The sequence below is a fragment of the Schistocerca americana genome, chromosome 3 (assembly GCF_021461395.2).
Source record: "Schistocerca americana isolate TAMUIC-IGC-003095 chromosome 3, iqSchAmer2.1, whole genome shotgun sequence".
Lineage (NCBI taxonomy): Eukaryota > Metazoa > Arthropoda > Insecta > Orthoptera > Acrididae > Schistocerca > Schistocerca americana.
In genome coordinates, this window is record NC_060121.1 from 910,240,937 (window position 1) to 910,261,888 (window position 20,952).

Consider the following 20,952-nt stretch of genomic DNA (forward strand, 5'->3'; position numbering starts at 1 on the left):
TCCTGACGCGTAGTCAACGTTTTACGTCGTGTCAAGGATGTTCAGTGTAAATCAGATCGGTCGTTCGAATGCATCAACTAATCCACATCTGTTATACACTTTTTAGTACGCTAGGTGCAGATATTCCGAAAACATTTCCTGAGTCCTACCAGAACTATCTGGCACACTTAACATGTATCCTTAAATTGTTATTTGTTTTGTCAATTACTATGTCTGCAGGCGCTCAGATAAGACGTGACAAATTTGTTCGCATTTCACGTAGAAATTAACACGACAAAACTGTAAAAAGGAACAGTGTCCCTGTCACTAATATGACATTGTAAAATGGATGCCTGTTCACAAACCAGCGCTTACTTGAGCACCATATCAAACTAAAAGGACGAGCTTTCTTACGGTTGTAGCACTGGTAGCTACATAGCTCCGTGGTCACCATAAAATAAAGATAACATTATACTTGAAGTGGCTGAAAATATAAAGTCTATTTATTTCTCGTTGATGCACAGTGTAAATGCAAGATCGTACATTATAATAGATGTCCAAGTAGATGATATCTGAAAGTGACCTTGTGACAGAAACTGTGCAATAACAAGGAATAAAGTGGTGTTAAATATATGTGATACATTTTCCGATTGTTAAAAATTATTACTGACTTTTTAGCATTGAAATTGGAATGTGAAGATTAACCACTAACACACCCTCTCCTCGCCCACAAAAAATATTTTTAATTCGCACATGAAAAAAAATTACGTGCTACAGTTTACATTTGAATCCTGGTGCCTTCTGCTGACGCAACTTTACCGTACCTTTCAAGATTTGCAAGGGAATTTCAAAGTCGGACAGGGAAATAGTTGCCGCACAAAACGCTGAAGGACAACAGATTAATATCAGCTACATCAACGTTAAAGGTGACTGGCATGCACCTGATATATTCACATAAATTGTGAAAAGTATTTTAAGAAAGGACAGAAGCAAAGGTAAGATTACTCCAGAATATCCACCTCTACACTTTCTTGTAGCAAAATAGCTGTAACAGATGCACAGTTAATCTGATGGCTTGGTGTGAAACAAAATAAAACAATTTTGGATGCATCATTGTATTTGAAAAACCTTCAGCTAGAATCTCCGAACGTTAAGTGTGAGGTCATCCACAGTAATAGGGAACGGCAGAGGACCTAAAATTGAACCCTGTGGGACTCCCTTTGCGATAACTCCCCATTCACTTGAACTAACCACCATCCCAACATTATTTGTGCTATTCAGCACAACATTTTGCTTTCTGTTCGTTAAGTATGATTCAAACCAGCTGTGTGTATAGCCTTCAATTCCACAAAACCTGAGTTTTACTAAGAGTGTGACATGATCTACACATTCAGATGCCTTGGAGAGATCACATGCCTTCGTTCTCCCAACTAACGGAAGTACCTTCTCCACCATAGTCCTCAGATGCTCGTTCCATGTCACATCGCATTGTAACGTTACGCCCAGATATTTAAACGATTGTTTCAAGCATGATACTAGTAGTGCTGTATCCGAACATTATAGGTCTGTCTTTCCTACTCATGCACATTAACTTACATTCTTTCTAAATTTGGAGCTGGTTACCATTGATCACACCAATTAGGAATTTTGTGAATACAGAAAATTTACGCTACTTTACGTTATCGCTAATAAGTAGTCGTCATATGCGATGGAATCCTAAACACATTTTCAGTTAGTCGCCCAGAAATGAACAGAGCTGCAAATTTTGTTAAGAATATTCGTTGTTACAATACGTAGGTGCTGCTCGCTCTAGAATAGTGCTTACAGGTTAGACACACTGCGATATGCAGTGCAAACACAGTCATGTTGATCTTATTCTCTTTCCTGTTCACGCCCAAAGAAATTCAGGCAAGAGCACGGAAGTCTAAAGGTAAGACTGCTGATAGTGCTTTATTCACAAAATATATGAAAGCTAGTACTTACTTAAAAAAATAATATCAGTGGTGAAAAGCGCCGCGGACGTTAGTGGTAATACCTCCTCTGATAGCAGCTACTATGAAAGCGACAGAAAAGGAATCGTCGTCCAGCATCCCTTTACGGAAAATAGAATTTTCTACCGGTTGTTAAATTATTCTCGATCCAAAAAGATTAGTTACAAAAATATAAGCATTTCTTAATTGTTAAGAATGAAAAGATAGTCGCGAAGTCTTGATTAAAGGTGTCACTTTGATTAATTCAGTTGCGTTTGTGAATTTAACAAAGATATTTCTCAGGCCAAAATGGCTAAATATCAAGCGAATTTCTTGTTATGATCAGAACGAATTACTAACTCGAGTAGGTAATAAAATTGTGGAACAATTATTGGAAGTATATTACTCTGTTGATGGGAAACATGGACAATTCCGTTGAGAAATCGAAGTATAAAAAGCAGTGAAATATCGTTTATGAAAATATGTCCCATATCGGGACTACAATGGAAGACTAATGAAGAGAAATACGGGATAATGATGGGTAGAAAACTTTTTTGCAGACATTGAACTTGGTTATATTGGAAGAATAGTGCATACTAGTTGGCGATAGAGAACATGGAATGACAGCCATAATAAAGGAGGCGAAGAAGAGGGCGGTCATGCGAGGCATGCAAAAAGACTTATGTACAATGGAGGAGTATTTGCAGAGAGTTCAGACAAAACTGTGATTCTCGACGAGGGGCAGCTGCCTTTTCAGAGGTCTGAATGATTGACTTACCTGGCCTTGTAAAATTAGCCAGCCTGGCCTTGCTCTGATGGTACTGCCAACGGCTTTAAGCATTGGAAAACTAATGCTGTTATTTTTACCGAGACCTTGCAGTTCTTCTGTCTGGATGCTTAATAGTGATGGAATCCTCTTAGACACAATATCCTGGCGGTGAAATATTCTCCCATTACGATCTCCAGGCAGTATTACTCAAGATAGTGATGTCATCAAGAAAAACAAAGCTAACGTTTGTAATTTATCCTCCTATCTACGTGATTATGTAGCTCTCAATTCGTTCGAGCAATCAATCATTCATAATATGAAACACAGTCATAGCTCAGTCACTCAAAATGATTCAGAAATTTTACTTGTTAGAATGAAATCAGGCGATGATTCTGTACAAATAAAATGCCTCGTAATTTTGGAGTGTTGTGTAATCAGTCGGGAAACCTCATATCAAGCGGATATTTGGCTTTGATGAAGTTTAACCTTCCGAAGAAATAATGGAGCTCTTGGATTATTAAATGCAGGTTTGTATCCAGTCTTTCGGAAGTTCCCTTCTGATTAACAACAACGCAATGTATCGATGAATGTCATTAATTCCCAATTGTCAAATACACACCTTTTGTATAAAGGAGCAATATATATATATATTTCCCTTTGAATCGTACAATTTCGTCTCAGTTATCTTCTGTCATAAATCTCAATAATCAGATTACAATTCTTCAAACCAAGCTCAGGCTAATCGGCACGAAGACAATCTCGGAAGCCTTTTCTTCTTCTTTTTTTTTTTTAACAACCACCAGAGAGAGTACTACAAAGAATACTTATGCGCTCATGGCATAGCTATTGTATGGAACTACTTTGGGCATGGATTCTGCGAGTATGAAGATAGAAAATTAATAAACGTCATTCAAGGGTCAAATTGTATCAGAATAATTCATCGAATATAAAGAGATATTACACGTTCTAAACACGTTGTAGTATCCACGCCTATATTTTATTCAAAATAATTTTCACGGCAGCATTGTATGTGGAATGTGACTGAACTTTGATCGTATTCTCGTAATACTGATGAAAGGGACTTCATCTCGCTAGTAAAATAATAAATAATTATTGTCAACGACATAATTTAATATAATATAATATTATATAATATAATCCTTCTTCCTCGAACTGTTGTACTGATAGAATGTGATTGATGTCTCGTAACACAGAGGTCAGTAAAAAACTGTACTTAAGTATTGTTATGTTGCTAACTGATATTTCTTGTCCTATATAATGTTAAGTTTTCGGCTCAGCTACCAAAGAGCGCAGGCATTAAGGCAATTGATCCACAGCACAGATTATTAGTAAATAGTGAATATTAATGTGTCACGAAAGATAGAGAAATATTTTCGAATGTTAATGCATATAATGAAGGTGAGAAAAGATTTAATATATACTATTTATTACAAGTAAAATACAGCCTGAAGCAGAATCGATAAGTGATTGTCTTATGTTAGCCACCATCTTTGTGAAATATTGCAGCGGCATTTTTAAATTGTTTTTCTATACAGACTTAAATGTTGTTGGCTATAACTGCAATAATAGTTGTGTGCTAGTGACCGAGGATCCACTATAAGCTAACAAATTCCAGTTAGACTATGAATATAACGAATTTCTATGAATGCAGACAGTATCTTATGTGGTATAAACTTTTATCTACTGATGTATGAAGCCTCGTAATTTCGTAACAACTGTCATAAAATATTTCGACAGAAAAGTGTTGCCATCTCGAGATAGCAGTGGCGTTAATTTTGATAAACCATCTGCAACTAGTAAAGAATTTTTTAAACAACAGCACTGAAATTACTAAAAATCATTATTCTTGTTTAGTTCAGATTACTTATCATACATTTATCTTGTTTGTTGGTTATAAATTATTACTTTTGTGAATAATCTTAGTGACATTTACACTGCTCGACAGACAACATTGCTACACGTTCCCAGGTGGAGATTTCTTTAACAAAATAACGTTCATTAGCTGGGAAAAGTAGTGATTAAATAAAACCTCATGTTACATTAATAATAAGTAAGTAGTGTTATTGTAATCTTGCTGAAATTGTACAACACAACAACGCAATTACGCAACATGCCACAACGTTAATCGAATAGGTAGGTTAAAGAATTTAAAAACACAAATGGATAAACTGATGTTAGATATGGGGGAATTAGTGATGAAAGTTGGGATGAGGAACAGGTCTTCTGCTGGGGTGAGGGTAGGATTATAAATACAAAAGGAAACAGACATAATGCTGGAGTAGTCTAATAAACAATAAGAAAATGGGAATGGGAGTAAGCTTTATCAACAGCATAGTTAATTCATTGTAGTGATGAACACAGACGCAAAGTAAACACCCGACGGAGTAGTACAAGTTCATGCGAATAATAGCTCAGCACATGATGAAAACGTTGAAAGAACGTATTATGAGTCAAAACGACTTCCTCAGATAGTTAAAAGGGATAAAAAATTTAGTTATGATAGGGAACTGAAATTCAACGGTAGGAAAAGAAAGAGAAGGAGAAAATAAGATAACAAGAACTGGTGGAAAGAAAAAAGGGTCACCCGTTTGGAAGTACACTGAACAGCTGAAACAAGCTACGTGCTGCAAATGGGGTAATCCATTGAGATAATCGACTTTGACAAAGTCCTGTGAACGAATATCTCGAAAACGGCGAAACTCGTCGAATGTCACGTGCTACTGTTGTGAGCATCTACAGAAAGGGATAGGAGGACAGTGAAACTACGACTAAGCGCTAATTGATTCGACGTCGACGACTCTTCACGGAACGTGGGGCTCGGAGGCTTATCTGCTCTGTGAAGTAAGGTAGATGGTGCTCTGTGGCATCTCCGCCAAAACAGCACAATGCTGGTGCATGCACAAGTGTTTCGGAGCACACCGTCCACTGTACATTGTTGAACATGGAGCTCGGCAGCAGTCCACCCCTACGTGTTTACGTGTTGACCCAACAGCATCGTCAATTACGACTGCTGTTGGCACGAGACCACCGGAATTCGAGCGTCGATCAATGGAAACTGTGAGCTCTTTGGGTGAACCACATTTTTTTTTTTTTTTTACAGTAGGTAGCTGGTCGTCTTTCAAACGCCATCATCATGGTAAGTAGCGGCTAGAAACGGGCAGTGTGCCAGGGATGCAGGCTGATGTGAACAGTATTATGCTCTAAGAACCCATTCTCCTGCATTTTCATAGGACCTACTGTTATATCCTAGCCAGTAATGCCAACCGAGCCCGCTGCCAAAAGGTTGGCAGCATCAAAGTCCGGACGCCGTCCGCATAAGCAGCGCCAGCGATACAGGAAATCGCCGCAAGTCTGCGCGCGCCACCGCTGGCTTCTGGCTTCTTAAGCGCTGGAGTCGCGAGCGCTAGGACAGTTCTGTATTCGCCGCTCAGTCGTATACTCGCCACCGAATTGTGTACTTGCTAGTCAGTTGTGTGTTCATCGCAGCAGAGTTGTTGTTTGTCGTCAGCCGACGCTGACCTAGCCGCTCCGACTCGAACTAGACAGATTTCTGTAGACACAGAGTTCACTACTGTGTTACTGTATCTTCATTAATAAAGATAAGTACCGACTTTTATTTAATATGAGTGTTTGGGCTTTCATCTTTCTGTTCACTGTTCCAGCGGACCGGTCGGCCCGCTATTAAAAGTGTGGCGGTGACTTCGTAAGCCGTTCTACAGCGAATTGCTTGTCGCTACGAACACCGTCACAAAAATGGCGACGAGGACTTCCGAACTCGTGTGCAGGGCTGGTTCAACTTGTTTCTGGTTATACTAATTATAGCGATAAACGTTTGGGGGCTGGTTTAATTTGTGTTCACTATGTCTGCCGAATTACAACAGTTGATCTTGTTACAGAGTCAGCAAATACAAAGTCTGGTGGAAGCAATCGCCAAACAAGCGGCTAATCCTCCAACACAAAAGGAACAAGCACAGGCAGCACCACCTTTCCGTGCTTTTGATGCATCGCGAGAAGAATGGCGAGAATATTTCGCGCAGTTGCAGGCGCACATGACAGTCTACAAAATCACAGGTACTGAGCGGCAGCTTTATTTAATTTCCACTGCAGGCGTGGAAGTCTATCGACTACTTTGTAAGTTGTTCCCGGAATCCAAGCCAGAAACTTTAGACTATGACGTTGTTGTTAACAAGCTTGTTGAGTATTTCGAGTCGCGAGTTCATGTGGCAGCAGCCAGATTCAAGTTCTTCAGATTAAAGAAGCTGCCACATCAATCTAATAAACAGTGGTTAACAGATTTACGGGGCCTCACCTGTCAGTGCCGATTTAATTGTGTGTGTGGAGCTTCCTACAGTGATGTCATGTTACGAGACGCTATTACTCAAAACATTGCAGATTCTCGTATTCGTGCTGCTATCTTAAAGTTGCCTGACCCATCCTTAGAGACTGTGATGAACATCATTGAAGCCCAAGTTACTTTTGACTATGCTGAGTGTGAGTTAGATCAGCCATGTATTTCTCAAATTGCCTGTGCTAAGCAAGTTATGTCACGCCCGCGGCCCCACCGGCAGAGTCAGACTGTAAACACTAGCCGGCCGCGTCATGTTAAACACATTCGTCAGCCGCGTGTGCACAATGATAGAGTTAAGTCTTGCCCTAAGTGTGTTCTTGCTCATCCTCGTGAACGTTGCCCGTTAAGAAACGCGGTTTGTCACTTTTGTCAAAGGAAAGGACACATCCAGACTGTTTGTTTGCGTAAACGCAAGAACAATTCTAGTGCTGCCCAGCCCATGGACATTCATGTTCTTCAAAGCCAGCCCGCCCAGAAGGTCGCGTTTAAAGACTCTTCCACGGTTCGTGTGGGTTATAAACTTGTTCGCAATAAGCCACCCACCCAGCCCTCTGCTATGCGACCCAAGCGTAATTCAAACGCTGTGAAAAGTGATGTACAGACTGCAAGTGACGCGGGAGTTGTTGTTCCACCCGCCCAACCCACGAGTTGTCGTAAGCAGCGAACACGCGCTAAACGCGCTGATTTTGTGTCTTCCGCCTCCACTGCACCGATCCAGAGACAGTGTAATAAACTATTTGTGAAGCTACGCATCCAGGATAAGACCTTCAATTTTCAATTAGACACTGGTGCGTCTGTGACTCTCATAAATAGTGCTACGTATGCGGCTTTCGGCCGCCCTAAACTTTCAGCGGCAACACATTCTTTGGCTACTTATAGCGGAGAACAAATTCCTGTGTTAGGTGTATGTAGCGTGCCAGCCACATTCCGTGGCAATACAAAAACAGTTTCATTCACAGTGCTCCGCGCTACAGACAGTGTAAACATTTTCGGATTGGACTGTTTTGACTTGTTTGGCCTGTCTATCCAAGACAATGTGTTGCAAATTAATTCTGTTGTTGTTCCTCAAGACAGCATAACCGATTTGTGTAAACGATACAGTGACATATTTAAAGACGAACTAGGTTGTGCTGCGAACTTTGCCGCTCATATTACGTTAAAAGATAATGCTCAGCCTCGATTTTGTCGCACTCGTCCAGTGCCTCACGCCCTCCGGGCACCTGTAGAAGATGAACTTCGTCGTTGGCAAAACAACGGCGTTATTCAACCCGTTTCAGCGAGCCAGTGGGCTTCTCCCTTAGTTATTATAAGGAAACCGTCTGGCAAGTTACGTTTGTGTGCTGATTTTAAGTCGACAGTTAATCCTCAGACTGTCATTGATTCTTTTCCTTTGCCTCAACCGGACGAGCTGATGGATAAGTTAGGGGAACCTCGTTTCTTTTCCAAAATTGATCTCCGTGAAGCATATTTGCAATTGCCCCTCGACGAGCAATCACAACAGTATTTTGTCATAAACACGTCGTTGGGGTTGTTCCGTTTTCTGCGTTTGCCTTTTGGTTGTGCGTCAGCTCCAGCTGTTTTTCAGCGTTTTTTGTCACAACTTCTGGCTAATGTGCCATCGTGTTGCAACTATTTAGACGATATTGTTGTGTCCGGTCGGACGCCTGCTGAACATTTCCGTAATTTGGAGTGTTTGTTTAAAGTGTTGTCTCAGGCAGGCCTACGTTGCAACATCGATAAATGTTCATTTTTCCTTACGGAGATGGAGTATCTGGGACATGTTATTAATGCTCAAGGCATTCATCCCTCCCAGTCACATTTAGCAGCTATTCGTGATTTGCCCGCCCCTCGCAATCTGCATGAATTGCAAGCAGTACTTGGCAAATTGACGTATTATATTAGGTTTATACCTAATGCATCACAGATTGCTGCACCGTTGCATCGTCTCCGCCGTAAGAATGTTCCGTTGTGTGGTCAGCTGATTGCCAATCAGCCTTTCAGCAGCTTAAAGAGGCTTTATTGAATGATCGTTATCTGGTTCATTACGACCCTAACAAGCCTCTGGTGTTAGCTTGTGATGCCTCTTCCTTCGGCCTCGGTGCTGTGTTGTCTCACCGAGTCGGTAACACCGAACGTCCTATTGCGTTCGCATCTAAACTGCTAAACAAAGCTCAGTGTAATTATAGCCAATTGGACAAGGAAGCGTTGGCTATTGTGTTCGGTGTCACAAAATTCCATCACTACCTCTATGGTAGACCATTCTATTTAGTAACAGATCACAAGCCCCTGACGCCACTGTTTCATCCGTCTAAACCAGTTCCTCAGCAGACAGCTCAGAGACTACAACGTTGGGCTCTTTTGTTATCACAATACCAGTATGAGATACTGTATCGCCCTACAGCTCAGCATGCAAACGCTGACGCGCTTTCTAGATTGCCGATTGCTGCGGATGATGTCTTCGATTCCTCTGACGACTCTTGCCATCAGATTGACGCCGATGAGCATCAATCCCTCCGGGATTTTCCGATTGATTATCGTCAGGTGGCACGTGAGACAGCTACGGATCCCCATCTGAGTTTACTATTACGTTTTGTTCAACGTGGTTGGCCGTCCAAGGCAAAGGACATATCGGATCCTGTGGTTCGTCGCTATTATCCGCAACGTCATCTGTTGTCTGTTTCGCACGGAGTTTTGCTGTTACGCACTGAGAATGACCAGCTTCGTGTAGTGGTTCCCCAAGTGCTCCAATCCAAGGTCCTCGACTTGTTGCATCAAGGTCATTGGGGAGTGGTCCGCACCAAGCAGCTTGCCCGCCGTCATTGTACATGGATCGGCATTGATAAGCAGATTGCGCAGATGTCTACAGATTGTTCGACGTGTGCCGAACACCAAGCTGCTCCGCCTCAACGCTATTTTGAGTGGGCACGCCCTGCCGGTCCCTGGCAGCGAGTACATATTGATTTCGCTGGTCCATATTGGAATTCTCGTTGGCTCATCGTGATAGATGCATTTAGTAATTTTCCGTTTGTTGTGCCCATGCAGTCTACAACGTCTGCACAAACTATACAGGCGTTGACTTCAATTTTTTGTATTGAGGGTCTTCCAGAAGTTTTAGTGTCTGACAATGGTCCACAATTTACCTCTGCTGAATTTGAAAGTTTTTGTTCTGCCAATGGCATTCGCCATGTTCTTACTCCGCCGTTCCACCCTCAATCGAATGGTGCAGCGGAACGTTTTGTACGCACATTCAAGGATCATATGGACCGCCTTCGTGCTACGCACTCTCGTCAGCAGGCCCTCATCACGTTCCTGTCGTCGTACCAGACCACGCCACGCGACGGCCCTTCGCCTGCGGAGCTTCTCCACGGCCGTCGTCATCGCACCCTACTACGGTTGTTGCACCCCCCGGATCGACCCGCCGCTTCTGAGCATCGCACGCGTTTTCAGCGCAACGACGCCGTTTTTTTCAGAGTTTATCACGGTCGCCGTCGTTGGGAACGTGGTACCGTGATAAGTGTCCAGGGTCGCGGTTTTTATACTGTTCAAGGTGCTACTGGGGTGCACAGGAGGCATCAGAACCAGTTGCGCCGCGCTGGCCGCCCGGATTCTGCCGCTCGTTCTTTGTCCACAGATTTGGTCCGCGGCGGGTTCCAGCCGCGCCTTCCGACTTCGCTGCCGCCCCCAGGGCAGCAGCAGCAGCCGTCGCCGCTACCACGCCGACAGCCCGTCCCGTTGATGCCTCCCGCGCAGCTTCATCCGGGAGCGCCCCCGGTGGTCGCTCCGGCGCCTGCGGTCCCTCTTCAGTCGCCACCGCCTTCGGAGCTGATGGACGTCGACCCCTCAGCCGGGCCGCCTTCCCAAGCGGTGGCTGTGCAGCCTGTCCTGCAGCCGCTTTCCTTGGGCACCCCCAAGCAGTCTGACACCGCAGCGCCTTGTCCGGCGCCCACTCAGCAGCCGTCGACGCCGCGTCAGGAGACGCTGCCTCTCTTCGTGGGTCCCGACGCCCCGTCGCGTCCAGTACCAGAAGCTGCGCCCGTGGTCACAGGCGTGCACCCTGACCTCGGTTTTCAGTCGGTGTTTCCCGAGGCCCCGCGCAGCCAATGCTGGGGTGCGGACCGGGGACTGCCACCGACAACAGTCTCCGCCCCGGTCTCTTCCGCTACGCCTGCGGCCAGACCCCACCCCCGCCGTCGACGCTCGCCACGTCATTATTCAACGACGGTGCGGCGATTTGGGGGGGGGGGGGAGGAGTGTTATATCCTAGCCAGTAATGCCAACCGAGCCCGCTGCCAAAAGGTTGGCAGCATCAAAGTCCGGACGCCGTCCGCATAAGCAGCGCCAGCGATACAGGAAATCGCCGCAAGTCTGCGCGCGCCACCGCTGGCTTCTGGCTTCTTAAGCGCTGGAGTCGCGAGCGCTAGGACAGTTCTGTATTCGCCGCTCAGTCGTATACTCGCCACCGAATTGTGTACTTGCTAGTCAGTTGTGTGTTCATCGCAGCAGAGTTGTTGTTTGTCGTTAGCCGACGCTGACCTAGCCGCTCCGACTCGAACTAGACAGATTTCTGTAGACACAGAGTTCACTACTGTGTTACTGTATCTTCATTAATAAAGATAAGTACCGACTTTTATTTAATATGAGTGTTTGGGCTTTCATCTTTCTGTTCACTGTTCCAGCGGACCGGTCGGCCCGCTATTAAAAGTGTGGCGGTGACTTCGTAAGCCGTTCTACAGCGAATTGCTTGTCGCTACGAACACCGCCACAAAACCTACAGTAGTGATCAAAGACGAGCTGACAGATACGAACGACCTCCATCCCTCCATGCTTGATATCTTCACCGACTGCTATATGATCTTTTAGCAGTATAGCTGTCGGTGTCTCGGAGCCAGAACCGTGCCACAGTGGTTGGATCAACGGCCAAATTCGCCTGATGTATATCCTATAGAACACATCTGTATCGCTATCATCACCGCATACGCAAATCAGTGTCCCGTTACGCGAATTACACGACCTGTGCGTAGACACCTATTGTTACATAGCTCCACAAACCTGCCAACAAACTCTCTGATCCCTGATACGCAGAATCAGTAACGTATTTCTTTCAAAAGGTGGACAAACAAGCTATTAAGGTGGTCTTAATGTTTTTGCTCAACAGTGTATTTTGCACATAGCATAATTTAATCATTGCGGACACTTAGTTTGGGGATCATTAAAGAAAATTGTACACGTTGATGAAACCTGGGGACAGCGATAGATATCTGATCGATTATGTGATAACAGCACTGAATTTCTGAGCCAAATGCTGAAGTGCAAAACCTTTAAATATGTGGACTTTGAACATAATTTTTTGGTTTTGAACTGAATTAAAACCGAAGAATAGGAAATTAAGGTGTTGGCAGTCGGATAAATTGAAAGAATCAGAAACTTTTAAAAGTTTCAAAGGAAACATTAGGCAACGATTGTCTGAGGCACAGAAAAAGAATACAACAGAAGATGAATGGGTAGCTTCAATAGATGAAGTACTTAAGGTAGCATAGAATCAAACAGGCAAGCATGAGATGCTGAAGGTAATTGACGAAAGAAGAAAAGATTAAAAGACTGCAAATGAAGCAGGCAGGAGGAATTTACTTCTAAAAAATTAAATTGACAGATAGTGCAATATGGCTGGGCACGAATGGCTAGTGGACAATTGGAAGGTATATCAGCATGCATGACTAGGAAAAGATAGAGCCCACCAATACGAAAATTAAATAGACCCGTGGAGAAAAGAGAAGCAGCTGTGTGAATATCTGGAGATGTAAAGCCAGTACTAAGCAAAGAAGGGAATGATGAATTGTGAAACGAATGTAACATCATGCAGAAGGGATTTCCAGGGGAAATGAAGTTGAAGGCAATGTTAATAGAAAAGTAAGAGTGAGCTGATGAAGATGAGATAGGAGAACTACTGTGGGTAGAATCTCACAGAGCATTGAATTACCTACGTCGAAAGAAGTCCACTGGATTAGACAACACTCCCTCAGAATTATTAATATCCTTAAGAAAGCTAGCGACGAAAACCTGGTGCGCAAAAATATCAGACAGGTGAAATATCCTCTGACTTCAAGGACAATGTAATAACTCGCAATCCAAAGTAGCCTGATGCTGACGTGTTTCATATTTTGAACTGTCAGTTTAAGTAGTCGTGGTAGAAAAAAGCTGACAGAATTACATACAGAAGAATAGAAAAGCTGGTAGGATCAAGAAGGTCAATCATAGATTTATAGAACTTATAGGTTTAGAGAAAGCTTTTGACAATGCTGAATGGAAAACACTTAGACCTTTTAGCTACAGACAGACATGATCTTATCGACAGTGTCATTACAAATTAGTGATTATGATTTCATTATAGAGACGATTGTTACTAACGTTAATAAATCCCTCAACGAAGCTAGGAGAGCATTTACGCTAGAATAAGCAGATAAGCTGTTGTTCATGTCCCACACAGACAATAATTGGGCATCATTTATTTCGAATACAATGGACATGTAGGTATTATGGGAAAAATTTAATCTGACGGTAAATAGCACTCAGGAGAAGCATGCGCCGTGTAAGTGGATTAAGGATGGAAAAGAAGATTAATAATAAAACTTAGAAGAAGCTGAGGAAGTAGAGATTGTAGCACTCTTGGTTCAAAAAAGAACTTTCAAATGTCGGCAGGCAAAAGTTTGTGGAAACTCACGATTCCGTAAAAAGACCGATGCACGAGGCATACAACTACTACCGCCGTCACACCTTAGCAAAACCTCTTGCCGAGAACCCGAGAAAATCTGGTCGTACGTAAAATCACTTAGCCGGTCGAAGACTTCTATCCAGTCACTCGTCAGCCTGTCTAGGATGGCAATAGAAGACAGCAAAAGGAAAACTGAAGTTTTAAATTCTACGTTGAAGAAGTAATTCACGCAGGAGGATCATACAAAGTTACCTTCGTCTGACTGTCCCACAGACTCCCGCATGAAGGACATAAAAATAGGCATTCCTGACGTATAAAAGCAACAGAAAGAGTTGCAAACCAATAAGTCGCCGGGTCCTTAGGTAATCCCAATTATTTTTACAGAGAGTATTCAGTGGCACTGGCCTCTTACTTAGTTTTCAGTTATCGGGAAACTCACGCCCAGCGCGCTGTCCCAAGCGTCTGGAAAAAAAAGCAAGTGACTTACGTGTATCAGTAGGGCAAAAGTCGGACCCACGAGATTACAGACCAATATCTTTAACATCGGTCCTTGAGACGGAAATGCTTCTGTCCGCAAAACAGGATGGTTTTAGAAAACATCGCTGGTGTGAAAACTGCTCCTCCTTCTTTCACATGATATTCCGCGAACTATGGATGAAGGACAACAGGCAGATTCCACATTTCTATGTTGCAGAAAAGCATTTGACACGGCGCCCCACTGCTGACTGTCAGTGAACGTACGAGTATACGTAATAGATTGCCAGAAATGTGAGGGCTCGATGACTTCTTACGTAATGGGACACAGTACGTCATCCTCGAATGGGAGTCTTCGTCAGAGATAAGGGTGTCGTCAGGTGTGCCGAGGGAATTGTGATAGGACTGCTCTTGTTCTCTATATACATAAATGATCTGACGGATAGGGTGAGCAGCAATCTGGGGCTGTTTTTGATGATGCTGTGGTCTTTGAGAAGATGTCGCCGTTGAGTGGCAGTAGGAGGATACAAGATGACTTGGACAAAATTCCTAATTGGTGTGATCAATGGTAACTAGCTCTAAATTTAGAAAAATGTAAGTTAATGTGCGTGAGTAGGAAAGACAGACCTATAATGTTCGGATAGAGCACTACTAATTTCATGCTTGAAACAGTCGTTTAAATATCTGGGCGTAACGTTGCAATGCGATGTGACATGGAACGAGCATCTGAGGACTATGGTGGAGAAGGTACTTCCGTTCGTTGGGAGAACGAAGGCATGTGATCTCTCCAAGGCATCTGAATGTGTCGATCATGTCACACTCTTAGTAAAACTCAGGTTTTGTGGAATTGAAGGCTATACACACAGCTGGTTTGAATCATACTTAATGAACAGAAAGCAAAATGTCGTGCTGAATAGCACAAATAATGTTGGGAGGGTGGTGCGACCTACTCGTGATACTTATCGAATGTCTGGGATCCCTCGCTCTATTTGCGAATGGAATAGGAAAGTAAATGACTAGTGGTTGTATAGGATACACTCCTCCGAGCGCTGTGTGGTGCCTTGCGTAGTGTCTACGTAGGTGCAGATGTAGAAATCGACGTTATTTTAGAGGAATTCTATTGAGAAAACTTAGAGGATCGGCATTTGACGCTGACTGCAGATCGATCCTACTGCCACTAACGTACACTCGCGACAGTATTACGAACATAAGTCAAACTGGGGCTAGTACCGTGACATATCGATAGTCGTTTCTCCCTCTCTCTATTTTTGGATGCAGGAAGGGAAATGTTTAGTATCGGTGCAATGTAACCGCCGCAACGCTCCGTACGGTGGCTTGCGGACTACGTATTTAGATGTAAATACTAATTTATTTTGTAAATATCTCTCTATTTCTTAGAAGGCAGCGTGAAGCCAATCCTGGTCTATGCTTACATAGTCAGTTCGGAAGGAGTGAATGGTTATCTCTTAGGAAGGGAGGAAGGGAATTATTACAGAACATCTAATGACGAGGCACTGAATCAGTTTGTGGAAAAAAGAAATTAATCAGAAAACTGGAGTAAAACAAGAGCTCTATTGATGGTAAGCTAAGCCTCAAACAAATTTCAATTTGGTAATAGTGTAAAGCATGAGGGTTAAAACATAGGAGGAAGACTTTAGTAACGGTAAGGAAATTCAAAAAAGATGTAGACTCCCTTAGATATGCAGAGAGAAAAAGGTTTGTACAGTATAGACTGAAACTTCCCATTTGTATGTTAAGAATGACAGTGCTGGAGGAACTCTTACGTTAGACGGCCGTGGTGGCCGAGCTGTTCTAGGCGCTTCAGTCAGGAACCGCGCGACTGCTACGGACGCAGGTTCGAATTCTGCCTCGGGCATGGATGTGTGCGATATCCCTAGGTTAGTTAGGTTTAAGTAGTTATAAGTACCAGGGGACTGATGACAGATGTTAAGCCCCATAGTGCTCAGAGCCATTTGAACCATTTGCACTCTTACGTTATTTGATTTTCAAACAGCTAAGCAAAACTCAACGTACTCAGACAGTTTTCTCTTTACTTATTCTGATCATCACTAAACTGACACACAATATTTTTAGCGCAACGCAATCTGACTTTCAGTAATCCCTACAAAAGACTGGCCCTGACTAACAATAACCTATGCCTTTCATAAATCACTTACCTCACAAAAATCTTCGATAGTCGAATTACTGCAATACAGCGAGCGCCAATACTGCCAGTTAAATAAAAATTCTAACTACTGAAGGCACTAAATACTGATAGGCATAGTTAGCAAATGAAAGATTTTGATAGAGAACAAACAATGTATTTATCTTAACAGTGTTCGAAAGTCATAATATAATATATATTATATATCAGTTCATGGCATCCGGTCTTACAAATTTCCTTTTTCTGACAGACACTCGTCCAGATCGTGCGCTCATAGTAACCTCTCAAAACTCTGGCATCTATCTCCGCTCATCCACCACTGCTGGCGGCTCATCTCCAACTGCCCAACGCTACGCGCTGTTCACATCCAACTGCCCAACACTACACAAGCGAATGTTGCAACAATGAGTCCAACCAGCCACAGACTGCACACAGAGCAGTCAGCGATTTTCATGCAGAGCGCTACGTGGCGTCACCAGCATAAAAACTTAAACAGCCTAATTACAAGACTAACCATTTAATACGAAGACCACAACAACAACTAAACAAGTGAAATCAGTTTCCATGATCTGCAAACAACGCTGTCGTTAGAGCATCAAAACACCAAAGGACGTTTGTGTACACTGATCAGCCAGAACATTATGACTTGCTATCGATATAAACCCGTCCAAGCGATAGCAGCGTCACCTGGCGAGGAATGGCTGCTAGACATATACACGCACGGTGCGTGTAGTATTGGTGAGCATGCTGCCTGGTTGTAGAATGGACAAGGCGAGCGATCTATCTGAGTTGTAATGGCCCGGAGGCTCAGAATGAGCATTTCGGGAACTGCACGATTTGTCGGGTGTTTGAGGAGTGCTGTGGTGAGTGTCTTCCACACGTGGCGAAACCAAAGTGAAACCAGGTACAGACGATGTGAGGTTGGGCGGCCACCTCTCATTACAGATGTCGGACTTATTAGGTTGGACAGACTGGTAAAAAAGGACAGGCCGCGAACTGTGGCTGAACTAAAATCAGACTTTAAGCCTAGGCAGAGACACTGGACGTTCGCGCAGTCGCAGAGCATTGCACGGTCTGATGAGTCACGATACCTTCTTCATAGTATCGATGGGAGGACGTGAAGCCGTCGTCTTCCAGTGGAACAGCTCCTGACACCTGTTCTACGGGATGGAGACAAGCTGGCGTCTGCTCCATTATGTTCCGAGGACTCATGGGTTCAGTGGAGCTCGTGCAGGCACCTTGACGGCCAAGGAGTATCGTTCGAGGGCTGTAGACCGCGTACACCCCTGCATGACGATTATGTTTCCCAATGGAAATGGCATTTTTCAGCAAGATAAAGTGCCTTGTCATAAGGCCAGGGATGTGATGCAGTGGTTCGGGGAACACAGTGACGAGTTCCCATTGCCGTGCTGACCCTACAACCTGCCAGATCTGAAGACGATCGAAAACATCTGGGATGTGACTGAACGTGGCGTCAGAGCTCACCATTCCCCTCCACGGAATTTACGAGAATTAAGTGACTTGTCTGTACAGATGCGGTGTCAACTCCCTCCGGCGACCTACCAAGGCCTCATTGCTTCCATGCCACGACCCGTCGCCGCTGTTATCCTGTTATCCGTGCCGAAAATAAACATACCGGCTGTTATGTAGATGGTCATCTGTTTTAGTCATCAGTGTATTTTGCAGCTTAATAAGAAAACAGTGTTACTTCTTATTCCTTTACTTGTTCTGTTCTGACACCTACAGACCACGATGTTTCAACTGCGTCTTTCATTGAACTTTAACTGGCAGTCAGTGCTCTCTATTTCGTTTTATGTGATTCTCTTTTCTTTCTTCAACTCATTTCTTGCCAGTTTTAAACTTTCGCCTATCTTGTTTATAAGTTTTTCCTTGTTTTGACCATGTTTGACGATGCATTCATTAAACATTACATCTTGAATCTAGTGTACAACCTCAGTGAACCAGGTCACCTTGATCCCTGTTGATCGGAAAATAGGTAAAAATCGCTTCCTAAGTCATTTTGCACTCAGCTGTGCTATGTGACCATAGAAAGCTATTCTTTTTTTCACATGGTATGTGTCACCTTTTCCACATAACATTTCTTTGTTATAGCTTAAGCTGTCTACTGCATGATCCTCTCTCACGAGGACAAAGATCTTCATTGAAATGTGTCTTTTTATTGGGTTCTAACTTCTTCTTTGACGTCTGTAGTGTGACTGCACATTTTTCCCGCCTCATTTTTTTTCTGGTCTGTCTGGTATTCTGGACGTGGTCTTGAAAGTAGTCATAAACGTAGATCTGGAGGCTCGATTTGGCCGCTTCAGTTTTCAGTTCAGTGACCTGTTTTGTGACTGTGTGGAGCCCTTAATGACGTAATAGTTTGCTCCACTTGGGGATGACTTTTTTTGGCACATCAATGAAAGGTTACGACGGAAATCGTCCCTTTGTACACCATCCATCCTTGTTTCAAAATTTCTTCTCTCAGTTTCATTTAGGACTTGGTGTTAGTCAGGATCTGTTGGAAAATTGCTGCTTTCTTGTTGTCCATGCCGATTTATATCAGTATTAGGAACGGTGTGTTTCGATCTATGGAGTCATAGGCTTTCTGAAAAGTCAATGAAGGCGATAATATCTTTTTTTTTCTGAGCTTAAGATATAGACGATAATTTTTTACGTTTCATAAGTAGCTCGTCATCATATTGACGTTTCTTAAATCTTCCTTCACATTCTCTGAGTTTTGAGTCAAGTTGTCCTTCTGCCTGTGTCTCTAGCTTATTCGAGAGATGTTTGTATGTGGTCTGTATGAGTGAGTTATTTACATCATGTCCGCCAGGTCTTTCTTTTTGTAAAGACCGTTAATCTTAGCATATGACCAGCCAACCGTTAGTTTTCTTGTTTCCCAAATGTGGATGATCTTCAGTTTCCAGATGTCAGAAAATATTGGATCTTCACTTCTTGCTTCAGTGTTCCTTAGCGACTGAATGATAAACCTGATTTCTCCTTTTTTGGGTTGAGTAGAGTAGGGGCTGGTTTGGGCTCTTTCTTCAAAATGAAATGTTTATTGTAGAGCTTCACTGTCAAGAATGGACTCGCCAGGACTTGTCAGTTATTCTTTTGATTATAAGATACTTTTCGTTTAGGATCTTTCAAATTTAGACTCAGGGAACGGGGCAGTGGGAGGTGCGATTTGCGAGTAGGTAAGCGAAGCAGTATTTACTCAAGTGAAATACGAGTGTTGTTTTTTGTGAAATGCTGTACGAACTGTGTTAGCTGGGAGGCTTTGCTTCATGAATGATTTCTGCAGCATGACTGCTAGTAGTAAGAAAGTCCGGCTATCATCACTCTTTGCGAATTCCATATACGCCAGGCGAGCTGTTTCGATCAAGACTTCAGTCAGTTAGGTCCAGAAACTATTGTTTCTGACGCAAGAAGGTCTATTTTGGTCATGAAAAATTCTTCCCATTGTCCTCCAAGGTAACTGCAAGTGTCACGTGACTCGTTACAGAAGCTCCAAACTGGACATTTGTTAACAGTAAAGTACTTTCCTTAAGCAACTGCCAAGAACAGTGGTGATTAAGCTTTGTTTCCACGAAACAGAGGTCACCGAATAGGATGATAACTCTGTGTGATTTTCAGTTTAAGACCCTGCGTTCAGAGTGTACTTCAGAGTACTGCTATCAATGGGATATGCTCGCTACATGTCTTTAAGAGGTATTTTATGTGGACATCGAGACATTATGTAGACGGAATATTTTTATTTGGAGTTTCTTCCACATTTTATCTTACCAAATTCCATCCTGAAAACAGGTAACTGGACCTTGGCAATAGTCTTCGGCGCAATTTTTAGTATAACGTTTAGTCTCTCGCTGCGAGGAGCATCGTCAGGGACTACACTATCTGTAGTTACGTTCTACGCCGTTTATTGCTTAAAAACTTGAACACTTTATTTCATCGAAGAATTCCAACAGGTATCGATAACTGTCGTTCAATGATGTGAAAGGTTACTGGGGAGATAAAGCCTAAGACTACGATCTGAATCCTGAAAATCACACCCGACCAAACGAGTAAAGAGGGATCATTTTATATCAGACTATAGCCAATAAAAAACATCAACATAGATTTCCATTTTTTTTTCGCTCGCGTGTATTGTGAGTTACTCTCTTAAGGCTTTCTCGATCTATGATTTGTTTTTTAGAATTACTGGGTTCTTGTACTTCAGTGACTCTTACACGATTATCATGTAAATAAGTTTCCTCTGGCATTAATTCCGCGTGTCGATTGCTTTGGTATGCGCGTCGTGGTACCGTACCGATTCAGTGTAACTGCACATAATTTCCAGGTATCCTTGATGACCGGTAGCTACTCGCCCAACGCGAGGCAGCCACTTTCACTTTTGTGTTATGCGGGCAGCCGTTAACCGTGTTGTAGGCGCCTTCCTTCTCGCGTACACTGAAGAAAACTTTAAATTCCCCCATGTTACTACTTTCTTCAATTTTCTTTTATTGCTAATGAGCAAAT

The 20,952-nt window shown here is 43.1% G+C and overlaps 1 protein-coding gene across 1 annotated transcript; it reads left to right on the top strand.

Annotated features, from left to right (window-relative positions):
• Positions 1 to 7,526: 7,526 nt before the first annotated feature.
• LOC124606510 (vegetative cell wall protein gp1-like) lies at positions 7,527 to 18,567 on the top strand. Its single transcript, XM_047138494.1, has 3 exons — positions 7,527 to 7,740; positions 10,719 to 11,134; positions 18,547 to 18,567. Exons 1-3 carry the CDS (start codon positions 7,527 to 7,529, stop codon positions 18,565 to 18,567), a joined length of 651 nt encoding a protein of 216 aa, XP_046994450.1.
• The last annotated feature ends 2,385 nt before the right edge of the window (positions 18,568 to 20,952 follow it).

What these genes read in the sequence shown, in the direction of transcription:
- LOC124606510 (XM_047138494.1), top strand. Translation starts at nt 7,527, where the DNA reads ATGGACATTCATGTTCTTCAAAGCCAGCCCGCCCAGAAGGTCGCGTTT. An exon ending in CGCCCAACCCACGAGTTGTC is followed by an intron (nt 7,741 to 10,718) that starts GTAAGCAGCGAA and finishes CTTTGTCCACAG; the next exon opens with ATTTGGTCCGCGGCGGGTTC. An exon ending in CTGCGCCCGTGGTCACAGGC is followed by an intron (nt 11,135 to 18,546) that starts GTGCACCCTGAC and finishes TCTTTGTTATAG; the next exon opens with CTTAAGCTGTCTACTGCATG.